Here is a 22,654-nt window from a genome sequence, read left to right as displayed (position 1 = left end):
GGCGACGGAGGCAGGCCGGTGGTGAAGACGTGGACGCCCATGAACGGTGGTGTGACCAACCAACCGTATAGGCGAGGACACCAGTCGGCGGCGACGGAGGCAGGCCGGCGGTGAAGTCGTAAACGCCCAACAGCGGCGGCATAATAGGCCAGCCGTGTAGGCGGAGGCACCAATCGGCGGCGACGGAGGCAGGCCGGCGGTGAAGTCGTAGACGCCCAACAGCGGCGGCATAATAGGCCAGCCGTGTAGACGGAGGCACCAATCGGCGGCGACGGAGGCAGGCCGGCGGTGAAGACGTAGACGCCCAACAGCAGCGGCATAATAGGCCAGCCGTGTAGGCGGAGGCACCACTCGGCGGCGACGGAGGCAGGCCCGTGGTGAAGACGTGGACGCCCATGAACGGTGGTGTGACCAACCAACCGTATAGGCGAGGACACCAGTCGGCGGCGACGGAGGCAGGCCGGCGGTGAAGTCGTAAACGCCCAACAGCGGCGGCATAATAGGCCAGCCGTGTAGGCGGAGGCACCAATCGGCGGCGACGGAGGCAGGCCGGCGGTGAAGTCGTAGACGCCCAACAGCAGCGGCATAATAGGCCAGCCGTGTAGGCGGAGGCACCACTCGGCGGCGACGGAGGCAGGCCGGCGGTGAAGTCGTAGACGCCCAACAGCGGCGGCATAATAGGCCAGCCGTGTAGGCGGAGGCACCACTCGGCGGCGACGGAGGCAAGCCGGCGGTGAAGTCGTAGACGCCCAACAGCGGCGGCATAATAGGCCAGCCGTGTAGGCGGAGACACCAATCGGCGGCGACGGAGGCAGGCCGGTGGTGAAGACGTGGACGCCCATGAACGGTGGTGTGACCAACCAACCGTATAGGCGAGGACACCAGTCGGCGGCGACGGAGACAGGCCGGCGGTGAAGTCGTAAACGCCCAACAGCGGCGGCATAATAGGCCAGCCGTGTAGGCGGAGGCACCAATCGGCGGCGACGGAGGCAGGCCGGCGGTGAAGTCGTAGACGCCCAACAGCAGCGGCATAATAGGCCAGTCGTGTAGGCGGAGGCACCACTCGGCGGCGACGGAGGCAGGCCGGCGGTGAAGTCGTAGACGCCCAACAGCGGCGGCATAATAGGCCAGCCGTGTAGGCGGAGGCACCACTCGGCGGCGACGGAGGCAGGCCGGCGGTGAAGTCGTAGACGCCCAACAGCAGCGGCATAATAGGCCAGCCGTGTAGGCGGAGGCACCACTCGGCGGCGACGGAGGCAGGCCGGCGGTGAAGTCGTAGACGCCCAACAGCGGCGGCATAATAGGCCAGCCGTGTAGGCGGAGGCACCACTCGGCGGCGACGGAGGCAAGCCGGCGGTGAAGTCGTAGACGCCCAACAGCGGCGGCATAATAGGCCAGCCGTGTAGGCGGAGACACCAATCGGCGGCGACGGAGGCAGGCCGGTGGTGAAGACGTGGACGCCCATGAACGGTGGTGTGACCAACCAACCGTATAGGCGAGGACACCAGTCGGCGGCGACGGAGACAGGCCGGCGGTGAAGTCGTAAACGCCCAACAGCGGCGGCATAATAGGCCAGCCGTGTAGGCGGAGGCACCAATCGGCGGCGACGGAGGCAGGCCGGCGGTGAAGTCGTAGACGCCCAACAGCAGCGGCATAATAGGCCAGTCGTGTAGGCGGAGGCACCACTCGGCGGCGACGGAGGCAGGCCGGCGGTGAAGTCGTAGACGCCCAACAGCGGCGGCATAATAGGCCAGCCGTGTAGGCGGAGGCACCACTCGGCGGCGACGGAGGCAGGCCGGCGGTGAAGTCGTAGACGCCCAACAGCGGCGGCATAATATGCCAGCCGTGTAGGCGGAGGCACCACTCGGCGGCGACGGAGGCAGGCCGGCGGTGAAGTCGTAGACGCCCAACAGCGGCGGCATAATAGGCCAGCCGTGTAGGCGGAGGCACCAATCGGCGGCGACGGAGGCAGGCCGGCGGTGAAGTCGTAGACGCCCAACAGCGGCGGCATAATAGGCCAGCCGTGTAGGCGGAGGCACCAATCGGCGGCGACGGAGGCAGGCCGGCGGTGAAGACGATATCGCCATCAGCAACGGCAGCGGCGCACACCAACCGTGGAGGCGATGAAACCAATCGGCAGCAACGAAGGCGGCCGGCGGTACATGTATAAAATAATAGATTAAATAATAATTAGTGACATGTGAATTAATTCTAATTTATATAAGAAAATTTAGAACGATAAACCTGATTTGTGTTTGTCACCCAAACTCTTAATGATGCATGTACGTCATCGGCTTTACATGTATCAACCTGGTCAGCCTTGACGTTCATCGTTGACTGCATCTGACTTGAGTTAAAGTGGCAAAATAGGTACTGTGCAGGGCCAGATATGAGTCCGGAGTATGCATGGCTGAGTTCGATCAGTCGGCTCGGATTCCACATCGACTCCGATTCATGCTAATAGTTGAATCTCGCCGAAACTTTGATATTGACGAGAAAACATTGGCGCTTGGAATTTGATCTGTCACTGGACGGTTAATTTGAGGAGAATAACTGCTTCAACAAACGACACTGTATATATTATGTCAATCGGGGAAGAAAGTGCTGCTAGCAGCTCCTAATTAGTTGGCCAATCTGTCATGCGCGTGCATCATATGGAAACATGCACTTGCGTGGCTGTCTGTTGATGCTCATGATGATCAGGAAAATAACTTGGCGACTGACGTCCGGTCATGCCGATCAGAGAAACAACTCGGCGACGACAGTGATTGGATCCATCGCTTAAATTAATCTTGCCGGCTAGATTGGATCCAAGTTGTTGAAGAAAAGCTTAGCGAATTCGTCGGCGGCGAGGAAGTTGCAGCTCCCGAAGTGAAGACGAAGCCGGCGACTCGTAAAGTTGATTCCATCGCGCTTCTTGATAGATAACTCGACGCAACCCCTACCTGGCGCGCCAACTGTCGAAACATGATTTCGGCAATAATAAAAAGGGGTAGCGCACGAGACCTAAAAGTGGATGGATGTGGAGACAAAGGATTTAGACAGGTTCAGGCCCTCTCAATGAGAGGTAATACCCTACTCCTGTTTGGGGATTTGAATCCGCCGGGTGTAGTATAGATCTGACGATCAGGTTGTGTCATGCCCCCTAGAGGGCCTCCTGCCCACCTTATATAGGGTGGGGGGCAGGATTACAAGATAGAAACCTTAACCAATACGGTATCGGTTTCCTAAATCTACTTTACAATATTATCAAACCAGGACTTTAGGCCGTTCCGTAACATACAAGGAAACGTAATACCCAAGTCATGATCTGTTACATATTCCATAGATATAAGTTATCCCCTATAGCCAGTCGGATAACTATGCCATGTGGGTATGGGGTACCCATAATCTCCACACGAGGGTACTACAATAATAAATACAGAAGCTGTAAGCATGTGAATAAATTAGCAACAGTCATTAAAAAAATAAACAAATGCTGCACAGTTTGAAGATAGTACACACTGGAATCAACAGTTTGAGCAGACCACGATTATACGTCAAGAGTGTATCTACTACTGTCTTGATTGTCGTCAGAAAATTTCAGCCAAGGAAATCCAAATTTTGCACCATTATGCAAGTGTTGACAACAAATGATAACTATCACAAGTAACCAATTTATATTACAGTACTACTTAGCACTCACTAAATATTAGCACCCATATATATATAACCTCATGGGAGATAGTTGCACAAAGATTTCTTACCCTGTGTACACAGAAATCTCATGAGAGATTGTTGCATAGTCATGAACAGCAGGAAGAACCAAGACAGTTTTCTTCTTCTGCACCTGTCGTAGATAGGCAGTCATCCACAAGACAGCTTGTATGGAAACAACAGGGTGTAAACTAAATGTACCAAAATTTGTTACATGTCAGACTTGTGGGACATATTCATATCACAGGAATTTTATTCTCAATTTTGATTATGTAAGAAAAAAACAGTAAAGCAAGAGTTCCATAAAAAGGCAAGAAAAAGGAAGAAATATGTACTGACCATTAATTGAGCACTGAAAGGGATATTGCATTGCAGATGTCCATCATCTAGCTCCCAGAACCCCTTCGGGTGAAAGAAAAGAATTAAAACAAGAGCAGAGAACATTATTGTGTTCTTAAAGGATAATAGATTTCCAACCCTTAATCTGAAGGAATCTCTTCCAGTTATGATGATTATGGAACTTGAGGCACAAATTTATTTGAGAATCAACATAGCATGATTAATTTAAAGGTGCGCCTAAAAAACACAGAAACAATGCCATATGCAGTAGCAAACTAGCAACAGCATCAACCGTTCTCGTTAATAGTGACCTCAATCATATTGCACACAGAAAATTCTTAATAGAGATTTGGACAGCAAATCAATCCTCATGATGTATAACATCTAATGGCTTTCATTTAGACAGTACACACGAACATCTGATCTTGAGACGGCAAAATAATTTTGCGTACCTCGTGCTACTGGACGTCGACGTCTTCCCATCGGCTAGGCACGGCGACGGTGCAGGGTCCTTGTCGATGGGGTACCCGGCTCCGGTGTGGCGGGAGGCGTCGACGATGTTGTAAGGGGAAAGGCTTCAGTGCGGCGGTAGTCGTCGACGGGGTACCGGCTCCGGTGCGGCAGCCGTCGTCGACGGGGTCGCGGGGGAAGGATCTGGTGCAGTGGTCGTCATTGACGGGGTTGCAGCAGAAGGCTTCGTTGCGGCGGCCGTCGTCGACGAGGTAGTGGGGGAAGGACTGGTGCAGCAGTCGTCGTCGACGAGGTTGTGGGGGAAGGCTCCGGTGCAGCGGTCGGCGGCGGCGGCTCTAGTACAGCGGCGCCCCGATGGGCTGGCGACTGGATTTGGGGATTAGGGTTTGGTGGGTGAGAGAGTTTGTAAATATATAGTGGTTGCACAAATGCCCCTGGGTGTTCTTTTGCTCTTCGTTAGATGGAGGATAAAAGTGACATTTCCCATTCTGATTTGGCAAATGGGCGGCAATGGAATATTTTGGGGCTGTCATTGGCGGCAGGTTTAGGCGCCGAACGAAAAATCCTCCGTATATGACTATGAGTAATTATCATTTTCCATAAATCGAAAACAATCAAATTATACTTCCTTGGAGCAACGATAGCCATTCGATCAAGAATCAATGGCCAGAAATTTATGGGCCGAATACTGTAACGGGCCGATTTCAGGGTTTAGGCCTACTAATATATGTGGTATTTTTTAATATCAATTTATGAAAATTTTAAATTTAATTTTAGACCGATTTTTGTGTTTCAAATGCAAAAATTATAAACAACAAAATTGTAGAACTGATCGAGATCTACAACAATTGTATTGGACTTTTTTACAAATAAGTTCATTTGATCAATTCAAATTTTGAATTTTCAAAATTTGACAACTTAAAACAAAATTGGGGTTAATAAATGATTTCAAATGGAAAAGTCACCAAAACCAAAGTTGTAGAACTCATCGAGATGAAAAAAAAATTATTTTAGTCATTTCTCCATCTGACTTTATTTGAACAAATTGAAATTTGAATTTCAAAGTTTGAGAACTTCAAATAGAAATTTTTATTAGTGAACGACTTCAACTGAAAAAGTCATCAACAACAAAGATGTATAATCCATCTAGATCTACAATTTTTATTTTGGTCATTTATTCATCCGACAAAGTGATAGTAACATTGTTCACAAATTTTACATATCTCTAGTATGGTTTCATAAATTATAAGAGAGATGTGTAAATTTTGTACACAACGTTACTATCACTTTATCAAATGAACAAATGACCAAAATAAAATTTGTAGATCTTGATCAGTTCTACAACTTTTGTGTTCATTACTTTTTCAGTTGAAATCATTTACTGCTTCAAAAATGTCATTTGTAGTTAGCACTTTTTGAAATTTAAATCTTCAATTTATAAAACAAAGTCACATAAAAGTATGACAAAAAAAAAGGTTTTAATAACACAAAAAATGGATAGATCATGAATTTAGAAAATTTTAGAAAAAAGAATAATCAAATTTGAAGTTAGTATGAGGGAGAAAGACTGCCTATAAGTTTTAGTCAGAGATTAAAAAGAAAAACCACGCTTTATGACGAACCCCACGAGTAGATGGCTAGATATAGGTCCATTACCTTCTAACATTTTGATATATAAGACCAAGCGCATGCCCTATGATGAAACACTTGTGTGGCTTAGTGGTGGGAACATAGGCTGTTGTTCTTGTGGTTGTGGGTTCGAATCCCCCGAAGAGCATCAATTTTGTTTCTTTCTTTTACCGCGCGTGCGCGTGTTCTATTTTTTTTTTAGAACTGTGCTCAATAGGGATCATCAAATTGCTGTACCATGAATGTGTCCCTATTTTTTTTATTATTTATTAATATAAGCTGTACCTTTAAGTGAAAATAATAATTGTGGCCACTTAGAAATGGTCTCAAAATCCCACTTTTTTTTTCTAACCAGCAAATTCAATGTTTTATTTAAAATTTGAGCTAGGCTGGCAATAAAATCGGCACAGTTTACCATTCACAGAAATATAATTCTGATTGAAAATTGAATTTTAAAAATTTTATATTCACTTTAAACTGGGTAAACCGGCCGGTGTTTGTAGAAAAACATTGAACCAACCGGTTTTAATCGAACAAACGGCGTGGTTTGGACCAACTTACCCCTCATTCTTATCGGTACAACACACATATAACAAGGGCACAATCGTAAATCAACACACATATAACGAGGGATTCAGATCCAAACCAAACCAAATCGTAAACACACACCCATGTCCACCGCGGGAGAGGTCCTTCTCGGCCGCCGCCGCTGGGACCTGACGGCGGAGGCGACGCTGGCGGCGTCACCCCTCCACAGCACGGCGCGGGCCTCGGCAACATGTTGGGTGAGGTCGAGGAGGGCCTCGTGGAAGCCCTACTGGGTGTCAGCGAGGAGGAGAAAGGCGTCGAGGAGGTGGTCGCCGGCGGCAGTGGCAAGACAGAGCGTGTCCTCTGGGCGTTCGGGGCACCTCGTGTTCAGGGCGCCGACACTCAGTGCGTCGTTGTAGCAGCGCTGACGCTTGGCGATGGCGCCGGTGTTGAGGATTTTGTGGCGCGCGACCGGCGAAGACGCCGCTGGTGGCTGCGGCGGCGAACACGGGGCCATTCCGGAGCAGTAGCAGCTGGACCAGGCGCCGCCCACCGCCATCTCCTTCACCGATGCTCCCAGCGTCGCCGGCGAAGAGGACCTGGTGCTGGCCATGGAGGCGGCCTGATTTCGTTATCGGTGTTCAACAGCTTCTACTTCACCTCCATTAATCCTCCATGATCGAGTAGCAAGCTTCTGGTGCAGTGGTGCTTATGCAGCTTGCTTGCTGGACGTGGGCGACAACAGCAGGAGAAGAAATGCTACTTCTTTGTACAGCTTCGTGAATTCAGATTGAGATTGTGAATAAACTTACGACTGATTATTGCGTTATTTTTTTTCATGTGAATTGAGTATGGCAATTCAGAAAAGTGTAATGCTTTAACTGATGCTTGAAGTGTATAAGTTAAACATTTGGGAGTTCCAATAAAAGTTAATAACAAAATAAGCATCCACACAAGGATCTTTCTAGCATAGTGGTTAAGCTTCTGTTAAGTAATTGCTCGTGGTGTGGGTTCGATTCCAGGTGCAGCATTTATTTTTTTGGACAAATTTGATAGCCACCAGTGACATGGATAGCCACGTATGCGTGGTGGGGCCAGTGGGGGCTAGTGCCACATATGCGTGGTGGGGCAGTGGGACTATGGCGCGTGTAGTGGCCACTGGTGGGACCGGGGCTAGTGCCACATATGCGCGATGGGACCAACATATGCATATATGCGGTGGGACCAGTGGAGACAGTGTCACGTATGCGCAGTGGGACCAACAAGTATTAACAAATGAACGGTGTGCATCATTTGTGACGAAATTTTCCATTGTTCCTTGACGCTATTTTTAATTTCGTCAGAGTTTTGGAACCTACCCCTGCCACGACTCACCCATGACGAAATAGGAAATTTCGTCATAGATATGCCCTATTTAATGACGAAATTATACAACATCATGAGAAAAACGTCATAGATGGGCGATTTCCTACTAGTGATCGCTTTGATCTCTTGGATCGCTCTGGTTTGGTTGATATATTTGCCTACCTGATATCTCAATTCTATCTCTAATTGCATTGTGTTTAGAGACGCATCGGTTTAGTTGGGACTGTCTCGGTTAGGTCTAATCTCCTGTCTTAGCCGATATATCTCTACAATCATAATGTTGTTCTAAATAGATTTGTTATATCCATCACATTAGACAGATCTATTGGCTCATCGAGTATTAGATTATCATATACAATCTTGTGCTGCATCGGTTAGGTTCGACCTATTAGATTGTTATTGATAATATAAGTCTTGTTAAACCAATAGGTTCATGCTAATGTTTTATCGGGTGCTAGCCGATAAGTTATCTGGACGTTGCATCGGCTTGTAAGGATTGCATATACATATAAATTGGATTTAGCTGATCGCAACAAAGGTTTCACTGTTTAATCTAATCTTGTGGATTTTATGACATCGGACCTCCAACCGATGTATGCTTTAACCTTCGGATCGATGCTTATTTATCATATCATTATTTGCCGATTGGTTTATACTGGATTATACTGTTATTTTATTACATCATCATCAGTCGATTGCCTTTATATCATTATCTACATTGGACATATAGCCGATTGCTTAAACCCTATCGCTATCGGCTGGTATCGGCATCGGCTATTATCGGCTATCGGCTGGAACTACTCCATCGGCTTGTCAGCCGATCGTCTGTTTGATCTACTATTTACAAATCTTGTCAGTTGCAGGATCAAACTAACTGGCACGCCTGCAACTCATCAAGTTTTGGACCTGCACTGGAGCTAAGCAGATCTCCCAGGCTAGTGTGTGTTTTTCACATCAACAGGTCCATCTGCAATCTAAACGAGTCCCTGTGCAGGAAAATCGTAGTGCTCACCACCAACATTTCTCTCTCCTCCGGGACTGTGCCTTTGCTGGCCTTTGTTCCTGGTGCTACAGTCCTCCTTCTTGTTGACTGCCGCCACCTAGAGAAGAGACACTGTACCATCCCCAAACGCCCACTCCATGCAGTTCTCCCGCCCCCATCCGGATTGAGCATGAAGGGTGAAGGAAGAGGGAAGAGAGGACGCACCGGTGGCTACCTTCGTCGTTCGACCGCCGTCGGCCAACGGAGGGGAGGGGAGCGGAGGAGAGGAGACTTACTGGATCTGGCCGCCCGCACCACCGTCCCCGCCGCTCGCCCGACACTGTTGCCCGCTCGCCGCCGCCTGCCTCCTCCACCCCTCGCCCGCCCGCCGCCGCCCCTCGCCCACCCGCCTCCGGTCGTCCGCCGCCGCTCCTCGCCCGTGGAGAGGTGGCGGATCTGGCAGCGAGGAAGGTGCTAAAGGTGGAGATCACCACCATCCCCGGATCTGAAGGTGGAGATCCCCACCATCCCCGCCGCTCAGAGCTCCTCCGACGACCGCGTTGCCCCTCCGACCGCGCCGCTCCTCCGCCCGGCGACCGCTGCACCGCTCCTCGCCCGCGACACCGCCGCCTGTGCCGCGGCTCCTCCGTCTGCGATGCCGCTCCTCCGCGGCTCCTCCGTGCCGCTCTTCCGCATGCGACCGCCGCACCGCTCCCCGTCCGCGACGCCGCCGCCTCTGCCACGGCTCCTCCGCCCGCGCCGCTCCCGGCCCGCGATGCTGCCGCCTCTGCTGCGGCTCCTCCGCCTGGCGACCCCGCCGCTCCCCGCTCGACGACCGCCCGTCACCCCTCCTCGTCCTCTCCGTTGGAAGAACAGAAGAGAGTATGAGGGGAAGAGAGGATGAGGGGTAGAATAGAAGAGAGGATGGGGAAGATAAATGTAAATGTAAAAATGTCCCTCTCTCTCCCCCATCGAGACATCCATCTCCTCTCCTCTCAACTCCTACCGGCCGGCGACGACAGAACCAGCGAGGGAAACACCGACGAAGCACCATCGACGCTCCTCCTCCTCCTCCTCCTCCTCCTCCTTTCTCCCACTTCCCCCTCCTCTTTCTCCCTCCCTCCTACTCCCATCCGGCCTCCTTGGGCTTGGGCTGGATGGTAGGCGAGGGCAGCTCAGGCGATGGCGACGGCGGCAGAGGTGACAGACTCAGGAGGCAAATCTGACAATGCTGGCCTCGAGAAGGACGGATCCGCCACTCTGGGCCCTGGAAAGGCGACGATGACTAGGGTGTCGGCGCTGGCGAACTTGAGGGCAGCAGATCCGGCAGCGCTGCCCTCGGCCCTGGGAGAGGTGATGGCGATGGCGGGCGGCGGTGAGCTCGAGAAAGATGGGAATAGGAGTTAGGGTTTTGGGTTTCTTTTTTGGAATTTTTTTGCCTAATTTTGATTTTGCAGATGGGCGGCTTAATGTTCCTTATGCGAAAATCCTGTTTCGCACGTGAAAAAATTGTTTCTCTATTAGTGCCAAACTATAATTAAACCAGACATGTGATGGGAGAATTGACAAGTGGCCCACAGAACTTTCATGTTATTTAATCAGAAATGAATATCTTAATGAGCACGGTGTCCATGAGCGAATTTCTATATTTACATAATGTTTCCCACAATAAGTCACTTCGTATGGTGTCTTATAGGCTTAGAGATGGCAATGGCCCCCCGTTCATCGTTTTCTTGCGGTGAATTCACATATTAGGTGACGGGGATGATTAATATATATCCATCATTGTGAATGAAATGGTTAATATGTATTCACCACTAGTAATATGCCCGTGCTAAACGCTACGGTGCAATTCTACTTGTCTTCAATAATTTTTAAAATTTCATGTTAGCAAAAAAAAATTGATATGATTTGTACATTTGAGCTTTAATAACCTCCGGCAAGGCCAGGTCTGTTTTGTGCTTTGTCCGTGAACATTATAGCTATTCACTTGACATTTTCCCCGTATCGTTTTACTGCTGATTAATCACGTTATAATAAACCATCTTTTCTTGATTCACATAGAGCCATAACTGAGCATTGCAATGCTATAATCATTTATGTAGGTGAAAATGCTAAGTACATTAAAGCGATATGATGGATAAGTCATGACAATGCGTGTAGAGTCAAATATAGATCTGAAAGACACAATCGTATGCAACTGTAAAAAAAATTGGTTTAAACGCAATTATGAATATCTCAAGATATATGGCCCTGCAATGTTATGCGGTTCGTGTCAATGCCCAGAGCATATATAGGGAACAATAATCACCAATCGATCAACAATGCATAGTGTTATGGATTGAACAACCCATGTCACGTACAGTTGCATGAGCTATCTTCTATATATTTCCGGCGCTACATATAACTTCGATGTTCATTTGTGTTATTCACATGGGATGACTATTTTCCAGGCTTACATCTCAGTCAGTTCTCAAAGTTGTGTAGAATGAATGATGTCTCACCCAATTTCTCCATTATCAACTTGTTTTCTTCAAAAGTAGCAAAGCTTTCTATCTACTTCAAGAAGCACTCCCCCAGTTAATTACACTTATTCTGCACGTGTAAAATAATTAGCAATCCGTAAGAAGCATGCACACAAGCATTATAGATAGAAGAATAAAAAACTATTAAAAAGGATTCGGTGGCTGCAAAAAAAAAAAAAACATACTGATTTAATCATTTAAGCTCACAGCCAAAGTTCAGACAAGATAAAAAAAATGGAGCTATCTCAGAATCATTCTAAAGCTTGCTGTCTCCTATTCACATGCTTTAAAATAGATTTGAGTTTAATACTTGTGTGTAGTCTTTTATGAGAGTCGATGGTTTTCCATATCCAACTTGTTATGAGAAATGTGAGAAAATAAAGTTCTGTTGAGCTGTATTTTATAGTCAACAGTACTGCAGAACCAAATGTTCGAAGCAAATGCACAGAAACTTTGGTGTTTTTCCCTTACAAAGCAAGTTACTGAAAATTTATAAACACATTTTCAAATATGTGACGATACGCTTTGACTTTTTAGATGGCTTGCTAGCAGACAAGCGAAAATACAAGCTTCGTCCGAGCTATTTGATGAACGCACAAGCACCTCTTCTTTATGAAACTCAACAGATCCAACTGATCCTGTGTGCCCTAATTAGGATATTTCTCTCAATTAATTTAAGGCTGTTACCAGAATTTTTATTTCAAATGCTTCCTTGAACTACAACAGTTCGGATATTTCTCTCAAATGCAGCTGATGTAGATAGCCCTAATTGAAGAAACAGTATATTTCTTTCGAAGTTGCAACTCAATTTTTTCTTGCTTTTTTACGTACCTTCGTACATCTAATTTTAGGTTTCTACTATACCATAGATACTTGTAATCCAAACATCCTTTTTAAGACGTACATGCAATTGGTCTACTGATAATATTCAATTTATAAATCTTAAATGTGATGACATCGACCATGCATATGACGCCGACACCTGGTTCATCGATAGCTCTGTACACTACAAAACATTCTAAAATGTGATTGGTATTCTTGTATGTTCAAGAAGTCATTTCTGGTCCACATAGACGAGTTGAGGGCTTTGAGGCAGATAAATGGTTTTTGGGAAAATTAGACTCATGTTACCAAATTAACAGCCTGGTCAAATGACCTACAGGCATACCATTTTATGCTATGAATTTTTCAGTCACAAAAGCAACTGCCCGGATATATACTCTATTTTATCCAAGGAATATTATCTTAGATATAGGATCCACAATTGCTGAATTGCCCAATGTATTCATTGCAACTACTCGAGGATGGCTAGAAGGGATGACAGCAATGCAAACTTCTGATGAGCTGAAACTATTTCCTGAATTTGTTGAACAAGAAAATAACCCATGTAGATAGTCAGAACTCTTCAGCATCAACAATCAAAATCAATAATTGCTAGTTCCCAAAATCCTGTCCGTTCTGAATATATCAAGCAGTACTCATCGAAAATCAAAATATGTGCAGTCAAATTTAGAATTACAAGGGAACATAGGGTTTCAATTTTGCTTTTGATGAAAAAAAATGTAAGCAATAAAATTAGTGGACTACTTGGAGATTTCTGAAATTACCATTGTCGTATTCAAAGGCAATTGGAGACCACTGAAGTGACCAGCCACTGCCAGGTTGTGGTCTCTGCTTCTTCTAATAAGTAACCGGGTTTCTTCAGAACCGACGGATCAAATTCTGCACTCATTCCAAAATACTGGCATGGTTATATTCTGCATAAAAATTCAGAACAAACTGAAAGGTTGATTTCAAATACTACAGAGTGAGGATGGTTAGTATAAAAATTTCAGAACATGAACCAGTTGCTAATCCACGGCTGAAATCCAACCAGCAGAGTGAGGGTTCACCCTGGAGCAAAGCAGCTGTGCATCATTAGTTACCATGGTTAGGCCCTGCAAGTCAAATACGAAAATGAATCAATCAATTAAGCTGAAAGTAGCGTAAAAGATTCTACCTTGTATCTGAACTCTGAAGGAAGCAGTATGATTAAAGAGGATCACACCATCCATTATGCACTTCATGAACAGCATAGATATCCTTATTCATTCAAACCCCCTGATCTGATCAATGAATCGATGGAGTCAACATGGATAGCAGTTTTCATTTCATTTTTTAAATAATGAGTCCCCCTTCAGCCTGAAACAATGAACAGTCACAAATGTATCAACTTTGATTTAAGAAAAAAATCATAGAAGTAATTTAGTTTGTTATGATAGACCATCCTCTATAAAATTGCAACTATCAGTCTCACAAATAGAGAACTGATTAATGATTAGGTCATGCCATAGACTATTCAATTCTAGTTCTGGGAAGTTCAGTTTTCTAAACATAGCTCAATCAGCTATATAATCACACAATACTCCAAGCAAAAGAGCACATGCAAAAATAGTCCTTTATTGTCCCTTGTTGAATGAAAAAGCTTTATTGTCTTTCCCATTTTTTGAATGGAGTGGCCTGACTATTTCTTATGACACCATAATGACCAGAACCCGAAGAAAACATTGCCAGGTTAAAACTGAACCATGTATTCCGTAGGCTAGTAGCAACCCATACAGCAGCTGAATTTTTCAGAAATGAGAGTGTTTCATTTCACCATAGTTTCAGAATTATATTTTCAGAAATGTTTAGAGAAAATAATAATCTGTCCCCTGTCTCCATGAGCAATCAAATTTCGAAGCTGGCACCATAAGTTAGCATCGCTCCAGATTCTATTTGAACTGACATACAGGTAAAAGAAACACCTAAGATGAATAGGGAAAAAACAAGGAAAAGTTTGTTAGGATATACCTCCTCTGGTATGGGCCGCACGCTCTCATCAGTGTAGACTACTTGAGGAGGTATCAGAGCTCTCCTCTTACCTGCACTCAAAGTTGTGATGAGATGGAAAACGTTAATGTACAACCGTGGTATTTTCAGAGCTGAAAAACATTGAGCCAATTGATTAGCATGCAGAGTTTCAGTATGTTGTAGTTCAGCTATAAAAAGTACCTCCAGCCTTCATTTCGATGATAATAACGTCTTTGAGACCTTGAATCATCTTTAAACAACTTAAACGAGAATAGTGTACCAAATATACAGGAACAACTGAAAACATATATAGGGTGAATAATGTGAGGATATCTAAAAAATGTGGAATTTTCAGGAGTGGAGCTTATGACCTCTTCTGCATTAAGTGGATGTTTTCACAGCTTGCTTCTCAACGCTAAACTGATCTACCAAGCTGAACTGCAGAGAACAGGCAAACCATCGTAAGATGAAAGAACCGAATTGACTGATAGTACTTAAACTGATACTACATGCCATCCAGTTTCATCAGTTGAATCTGTACAAAATAGTACTGGATGGTATCCTTTCTCAGAAAATAGCCATTTGCGTGGCAGCACACAAAGTTGAATTGCACTACATCTCCTTCATGTTCTTCTGGACTATCACCATCCACAATATCATGATCATATTTTTTTCACCTATGCACAAAATAGCTATTTCTGCAGCGGCACATAGTTGAATTACCTCTGCTTCTGTGGACTCCCACCAATACAACAAAAGGGAAAAAGAAATAAAGGACTAAACTAAAGTGGAAATGGTCTGTAACTCTATCGTCATCACAATGTGTCACGGGAGTGATTACAAACCAAACAAACTTGATTTTGCCAACAATGTTAACCATCTAGTAAAATAATGTGGCTTCAACTGACAATTTCTTAGAAAATAATCCATGTATCGTTATTGAAACAACCCAGTATTTACACTTTAGATAGATGGAAACGATTGTATAACATCAAATTTACTGCATTTAGTATTTTGTATTGTATTTATTCAATGGACTGCAACAGAGCAAACCTGAATTGGCGAGGTAGACCCTGGTGTTGGCTAAGAAACCAGCGTCGCTACTGCGGCCTGGGTCATCGAGGGTGACGGAATGAGGACAAACCCTTTGACGGACTGTGGAGGAGGTCGCCGGAGCAATCGCGGTCGAAGAGAATCATCCAGATCTTGAAGAGAAGATAGTGCTAACGCAAGAAAATTCCAGACAAAAATGGGTGAGAGACAGAGAGATGAACGAGAGAGGATGTGTATGCTCACCGGAATGCAGCAGGACGACGGCGCCCCTCCCCTCCCCCTGCTCTGCTCGCGCGATGGGGATCGGAGCGGAGGCGGCAATTCAGGCGACGGTGCCGGTCGGCAGCGGCCGCGGAGGAGATCCCTCCCCTGCTCTGCTCGCGAGATGGGGATCGGAGTGGTGGCGGCACGAAGGCGTGATGAGGAAACCGGTGAGCGGGGAGGGGAGTGCGGGTGCGGCGCGCGGCGACGAACTGTCGGCGTGCGGCGGGGAGTCGTGGAGAGAGGAGGGGAGGTTAGGGTTAGGGTTTGGAGAGCGAGGGAGTGGGCGGGGGCGAGGGTGCGGGTGGGAGGTGGCGCGGGTGCGTGGGGTGGATTCGGCGGTGACTCTTGGAGGAGCCATGGGCGATGGTCAATGGCGAGCGGCGGGAAGACCAACGGGAGATCGAGGCGTGGGGAATCGACGATGCAGGATGACGATTTGCGCTACGAGGGGCCGGCGACGAGCGGAGACAGGACAATCGGCAACAATACCTGAGGATGAGGGTGAGAAGGGAGGGGATCGACGACGGGGAGGCTCGTGCGACGGCGAGTGGGCGGGTGACGGGATGGATGTGGGCGTGAGGAGGGTGTGTGAATGAAAAGGGGGAGGAGATTGGGGCGGTTTCCGGCGTCAGCGGCGGAGACGGCGGAGGGAGGCGTGGGAGGGAGGTGCGGTTTCTGGGAGGGCCGTGGGAGGAGCACGATCTGGGACTGGGAGGAGGAGGTGCATGGGGAGGGGGTGTGGGAGGGGCGCGATTGGGAGGGAGGCGTCGACGCCGTCCGATACGACTCATCAGATTAATTTGGATCGTTGGATGTGTGACATGATGAATGATGAATGAGTAAAACCATTTGTTTAACTATATGGTAGATTGGGGATGACGGCCATCCCCGTCCCCGCCTCCTGGTGATCCGGCTTTACAGTATAGAGGGCTGATTCTAGACTTTTTAAGATGTTTTGGCCCATAGTATTGAAGCCCTATTAACAGGGGTATATATAGCAAAACCCTAGTCAAACCTCAGCTGCGCAGCCACGCGCCCACGCCACTGGTTCCTCTCCTCTTCCTCCGGCTCTCCGCTGCAGGCACGCCGCACGCCGCCACCGCCAGCCGTTCGCCTGTTCCAGACGCGCCGCGCGCGCGCCGCCGCCTCCTCTCGCGTGCGCGGTGCGCCGCCGCCTCCTCCTGCTGCCGTCGACGCGGGCGCGGCGCCAGCAGCCGCCGTCGCGCGGCCGGGAGCTGTCGCGGCCGCGCCGCCGGGAGCCGCCGTCGCCGGGAGGACGCCATCCGCCGGGAGCCTCTGTCGCCGCGCCGCCGGGAGCACGCCATCCGCCATCGGCCGACCATGGCTTCGGCCTCCCCCCGCGTAAGCTACGATGCAAGGTGAGAAAATGCTTCAATCCCTTATCCCTTCTCTGTACTCGATAGACGCCTACCTCTAGTTCTTCTCCGTCGAGTTATTAGTCTTCCATAGCTACGTCGTTGACTCACTAACCCACGTCCGGCGGTCCACGCGAAGGGACGCCGCCATGGATTTGGACTTGCCACCACGTGATACAACGTTGGGCCTACTGCCGGATCCTCCGTCGTGCTGGGTGCTGCCCCTGCGGTCGTTGCATTGCGTGCAGCCCCAGCGGTCGTCGGGTCGGGTGCTGACAAATCTCGCAAGTCCAATGCAAATGCCCTTCGCAGGTCTCCTCCTTCGAAAAGGACCACAGCCAAGCCGAAAAGTCGTCTTGCAGTTGAAGGAGCTCCTGCTCCGAAAAGCCATCTTGCAGGTTCTGGAGCTCCTTCTGCTTTGACTACTCCAAACGCGTCATCTTCTGCGGGCGGGTGTGAAGATGATTCATGACTAGAACTATGGCCAGTTGAACTTTCTGAATTGTGTATAGACATGTTCTCCGCTTAAGCAGGCGAGGTTGGTGCAGTACAATCAGCAGCAGCAAGCTACCATTTTCTTTTGGACTCCAGTCAGTATTCTAAAATCAAAATAAATCAGATTTTTGTTCAGTACATGCTACATAGTAATCTAATGATGTTCCACAACAGTAGTTGAGACCGTGATAAATATCCAACTATTGTGCATATAATAGTTTGCTGAAAAGAGATCATAATTTTAGACTGTTGTTAGGTACCCATGGTTAAATTAGCACAACTGATCTTGGAAAACATACAGGTCATTCATAGTTGTGGCCATGGCAACTCGATACATGAAATCAATATTCTTATGCATGCATGGTAATGAAAGGTAGCTGCTTGTAAATGCAATTTAGAACAAATCTTCTAAGCATGGCATTCAGCACACAATCCACAATACATGGAGGAAAGAGTACTTGCCGGATCTTGAAGGGAGAGAGTATTGCCGGATCTTGTGGGGGGTTAAGGGCAGGGACACGCGGCAGCGGATCTTGCATGGAGGAGAGGAGCAGCTTCTTGGCGCCGACGGTGCGGAGATGGCGATCTGGCGGAGCGTTGCCAGGAGATGACGCCGGAGCGGAGGACGAGGGGGAGCCGGTGGAGCTGCAGCCGCTTGCAGCGAGTTCAAAGTGGAGAGCAGCAGCAGCTTCTTGGCGCCGATGAAGAGGAGATGGCAATCTGGCGGAGCAGTGCCGGGAGATGACGCCGGAGCGGAGGACGAGGGGGAGCTGGTGGGGCCGCAGCTGCTTGCAGCGAGGGCGGAGTGGCAAGGAGCAGCAGCAGCGACGCCCGTCGGCGGCGATGGCGGCGGCGGCAGCGGCGGCGGAGGAGGAGCGGAGGATGCGAGGAGTCTACCCTAGCGTGTGGATTCAGTCCATGGATTCAGTTTGTGGATCAGTTATTTTACTCAGCCCGCATCCACCCCAAACCAAACCACATTTTTTGTAAGCCCAGTCCAGTCCGATCCAAAATGGAATCCCAGGCCATTTCAATCCAACCGAAAAGGATCCAAATGAGGATCCAGCCCACTTAATCCAAACAAAGTCAATCCACTGGCAGGCCTAAGCATCAGGCGGTGCGGGCGAGCTTGCCGGCCTCCTCGTGCCCCTCGCTGGCCCTGCCTGCTCCCTTTTCGTGCTAGAGACGGCAACGGTGAATTCACCGTCGGGGGTCACCTCCGCGTCCCCGTCACCGCGGTGATAAAATTTCACCGTCCCCGCCCCCGTCAACCACGACGGGGCTACATTTTCACCAGCCCCGATCACCACGCGGTGAATTTTTCCCCGTGGTGAACCCGTCTCCGGTTAAACAACATATTCATCTCTAAAGTCCAAACTTCAAACCATATAATGCAAACATGGGACTCTAACACAGTCTCCGAGATGCTACTTTGATCAACAATATCTATATAAAAGTAAAATGTTTTAAATAAAAAAAGTTACATATTTTAATAGTTTGTTTAATGATAAATCTAGTAACATCAATTTTACATGATTAATTTTTTTGTTATTTTGCTATTAATAGTCAAAGTTATTTTTTTTGACTTATCACTATACTAAAAATGCTTATATTTTGGGACGGAGGGAGTATCAAATTTGTGGATTTGGTAGCTCTGATTCCTCTCTGAATAACAGATTAACAGTTATGCCTCAAATATGAGATAAGGAAGGTTGGAAAATTATAGTTGTGGATTTTTGGATTGAATTCAGTAGCTTCTTTTGTTTCACTTATACACTTATTGGTAAGTTTTTGTATTGTGTGTAATTTATTTTAACTTTGCTGCAACCAACCATTGTAGCTATGAGCCTGGACCGGCATTTGAGGAGAACAGCGAAGAGGCTATGCTTGATATATCACAAACAGAGTCAACAGAACTTTGGCTAATACAGTGGCCTCTAAATCAGGTTATACGGATATTATTTTCATTATGTGCCATGTGGCATGCTGCACAAGGGATCTTGAATATAATGTTTTTCTGTGTTGCATGCAGTTAGATGCGTCTGATTTTCATGGTCAAGAGGTTACTCTTAAGTTGCACCGTGATGGAAAATTGAGCAGTTTGGATAGTTCCTCAGGTAAGATAATATTAAATGAATTATGTTGCACCTGATCGATTATGTCTTTCGAAGGTTTTTCTGCTTTCTGTACAGTTGGATTGAACGCAACCTGTATTAGCTCATGCAATCACACTTTTACCTTATTGATTAGTTTTTCCCAAAGAGGGCACCTAGACTTCTCATTACTAATCCCAAACAATGTTAATCCTATCAACGGAACTGCTTGCATTTCTATGGTCAAGCTTGCGTCTCATTTTTGTATGAAGATGACGTCAATGCTGGTTCGTTGATGACTAGTAGTGTTTTGTAGAGCTCAAGTTGCTTGCTAATCTTTAGGCAACAAATGAACAAATTAATACTTATTAAATATTTTTTTCAATAAAAATGGAATTAAGGTGCTATAATTTAGTTTACATATAGAAGTTTTTATGTTCAGAAGTTTGATTGGTGAAGTGAAATCTGCTCGCAGCTTCCTCGTTATCTGTGATTTGAAGCTAGATTGATAACATTCATCAGTAAGAGTACTAGCAGTAGGCTACTAGGTTTTCTAACTTCTTTTTATTGGTTAAGATTGTCAGTTTGTCGCTTTTAAATTATTGTGGCAATAACAATTTAAAGTTCTCCCAAAAGTTTGAGTTGTACTTGTTCTTAATTTGGCAGGGAAATCTTATGATCTTGTTAGCTTTGCTGCTCAGCAACCAGATGCAACTGTTTTCCTTCCATCCGGACCAGAAGCAAAAGCTGGTATGCTGAAATACCAACTTTGCAGTTTATTTCTGCAGTATTTTACTATTTTGCATGGATGCTGTTTTTACTTGTTATCGGTCTTGTTAAATTGAGCTGTTTGTTGACATATTTGATTTTTGTGATTTTGGTCATCTATCATTTCTTCCTTTCCTGAGAGGCAGCTAATATTGTTCTTTGAGTAAAGTATATGGGCGGTCCCTAAATTTATGTCTGGGTGTCATCTAGGTCCATAAACTTCAAAAATACACTTTATAGGTCCCTAAACTTGTCATGGGTGTCACATAGGTTCAAACGGGTTCTAACCCGCTCCATGCGCTGACGTGACATTGCCACAGTGGTGCCTACGTCTCAGTGGAATCCACATGTGAAGCATATATAAAAAATAAAATTAAAAGCCATATTTTCTCCTCTTAAGGTAGACAAAAAAAGATAAAAATTCTAATGTAGAGGAGAAAATATGTTTTTTAATCTTATTTTTTTCCTATGTGAATGACACGTGGGTCCGACTAACACGTAGATGCTATCGTGGCATGCCACATCAACGCATGGAGCGGTTTGGAGCTCGTTTGGACCTATATGACACCCAAGATAAGTTCGAGGACCCGAAAATGCATTTTGAGAGTAGGGATCTAGATGGCACACCCGCACAAATTTAGGGACCGCTCATGCACTTCACTCTTGTTCTTTTAACTTACTGTATGCATAATTTTTAATCATAACAAAAAAATTCCAGTTGGGAAGATTGCACGTCGAGTTAGCTTAGTTCGTTATCCTGACCCTGAAGAACCGGAGAAGCCAGGTTTGGGGAGTCTCACTCCTAGCAGTAAGAAGTCTGCAGGTGAGTTAATTTTCTCGGGCATCATTTTGTAAGGATGCCACTCTTCTGCTGTCTATGGTAAATGTATTATATAGACTTGACAAGCATGATATGCCATTCCAGTTGGACTAGTCAATAACTTAGACATGTATAGGCCTTCTGTTTTAACTAGAAATCCAGTATCACCAGATTAAACTTTGTAAGTGCATATTGCTGTTCAATCTTTTCGCATTGACAGTAATGAGGTGATGAACATACTATTTGTCTTAAGATTTTTTGGGCATCGTTGAAAGTTGAGATTAGCCAAATTCCTGATTTATATTATGAAGACTCATGTCAGTGATGCAATGCATGCCCTTGTATTATAAGATCGAAGAACTGTTCTGAGAGAGAGATACTAAGCCCATCTCTGTAGTTTCTATTTCTTTTGATTAAGGTATGCACTTTCAATTAATAAGGTTTCCAGCCAACAGCTGAAGTGTTTTATCTTTTTCTATCATAAATAGAACACTTTGGTAAACAGTAGTTGCCGTCACTGATCTGAATTTGTCCGGTCTTCCAGGTTCTTCAAAGAAGACGAGGTCTCGGTTCTCTAGCGGGTCGAAGAACCGCAGCAGCCAAGGCTCAGCGCTATCGCTGGGCCAACAGAGTGCCGAGCCCGCGCACAAACACAATCAGAAGAGAAAGGATGAGAGCAGTTTGGGGCACTCGAATGTATCGGGCAAGTCGGCTGAAGGATCCCAGGTTCGTGGTGGCGACAGTGGCACGACCTTGGAGGTTCCTCAGACGCCAGGGGAGAAATCCAAGAAGAAGAACAAGAAGGTTAGAATCGCAGAGTAAAGCAGTATCATCGTAGCTCGGGGGGTCAGGAGAAGAGAGGTTAATTTTCCCTGAACTGTCGGCACTCCCCCGGAGCTTTGCAGGAAAGGCGTCTTGAATTTCCTGAGCATTTAGGTTGACTCAATTGCATTTCTGTGATGAGGCTCGAGGGCTGCAGCCCCATGCATGATATGCTGGAGTTATATCGTTATGGTTTATGTATCTTGAAGAAGACATGTTTGGTCGGGCCTGAAGCTTGGTCGACAGGGCTTTACAAAGCACCTTCTACTTGTTGCAAGCCATGGAATGTAACATCTTTTGCATGAATCACACAAATGAGACCTGAGCTGTTTTGCCGGTCAAGCCTTCACCTTCACTGTTCGTCGTTGCGGCGCTCGTCCATCCATCTGAGCGGCTTTGGTCTGATTTGTCTTTTGCGTCGGTTTAATTGGTTTGCTACCAATCTTGCTCTCCAAAAGGAGCTTATTATCCTATATGTATTTTTGATTTGATGCTCCTGTTTTTTCTTCTCTCTGAACTGAGCATCCGAGTCAAATATAGGCAAATTTGATGTTCTATGAATTTGGATTTGGATTTTTTTTCCACAACAACGCACA

At 46.6% G+C, this 22,654-nt stretch overlaps 1 protein-coding gene and 2 long non-coding RNA genes across 5 annotated transcripts; 1 reads left to right on the top strand and 2 right to left on the bottom strand.

Annotated features, from left to right (window-relative positions):
- Positions 1-3,019: 3,019 nt before the first annotated feature.
- Positions 3,020-4,883, bottom strand: LOC136351501 (uncharacterized). Its single transcript, XR_010734709.1, has 4 exons — positions 4,488-4,883; positions 4,036-4,098; positions 3,747-3,829; positions 3,020-3,406 (listed from the first exon to the last, which is right to left on the bottom strand). It is a non-coding gene; the product is annotated as an uncharacterized lncRNA (long non-coding RNA).
- A 6,322-nt stretch (positions 4,884-11,205) lies between these two features.
- On the bottom strand, positions 11,206-16,394 carry LOC9271362 (uncharacterized). Of its 3 annotated transcripts, none has more exons than XR_010734677.1 (9): positions 15,664-16,394; positions 15,421-15,590; positions 14,739-14,805; positions 14,569-14,664; positions 14,368-14,438; positions 13,535-13,716; positions 13,380-13,472; positions 13,143-13,292; positions 11,206-11,605 (listed from the first exon to the last, which is right to left on the bottom strand). It is a non-coding gene; the product is annotated as an uncharacterized lncRNA (long non-coding RNA). The 3 variants fall into 3 exon arrangements; XR_010734678.1 differs by having other exon boundaries at positions 13,143-13,257; XR_010734679.1 differs by having other exon boundaries at positions 13,380-13,442.
- Positions 16,395-16,706: 312 nt separating this feature from the next.
- Positions 16,707-22,613, top strand: LOC9268815 (mediator-associated protein 2). The gene is made up of 6 exons (XM_015795223.3): positions 16,707-17,063; positions 19,396-19,501; positions 19,588-19,672; positions 20,315-20,398; positions 21,135-21,239; positions 21,781-22,613. Exons 1-6 carry the CDS (start codon positions 17,026-17,028, stop codon positions 22,056-22,058), a joined length of 696 nt encoding a protein of 231 aa, XP_015650709.1. The 5' UTR covers positions 16,707-17,025; the 3' UTR covers positions 22,059-22,613.
- The last annotated feature ends 41 nt before the right edge of the window (positions 22,614-22,654 follow it).

The sequence above is a fragment of the Oryza sativa genome, chromosome 8 (genome assembly GCF_034140825.1).
Source record: "Oryza sativa Japonica Group chromosome 8, ASM3414082v1".
NCBI lineage: Eukaryota > Viridiplantae > Streptophyta > Magnoliopsida > Poales > Poaceae > Oryza > Oryza sativa.
The sequence above is the reverse complement of the archived record's forward strand: the minus strand, read 5'-3'. Positions and strand labels throughout refer to the sequence as shown.

Excerpts from the sequence above, each read along its gene's own strand:
- LOC9268815 (XM_015795223.3), top strand. The coding sequence starts at position 17,026 with ATGGCTTCGGCCTCCCCCCGCGTAAGCTACGATGCAAG. Across the intron at positions 19,673-20,314 it reads CAGTTTGGATAGTTCCTCAG|GGAAATCTTATGATCTTGTT; the intron begins GTAAGATAATAT and ends TTAATTTGGCAG. Across the intron at positions 20,399-21,134 it reads CGGACCAGAAGCAAAAGCTG|TTGGGAAGATTGCACGTCGA; the intron begins GTATGCTGAAAT and ends AAAAAATTCCAG.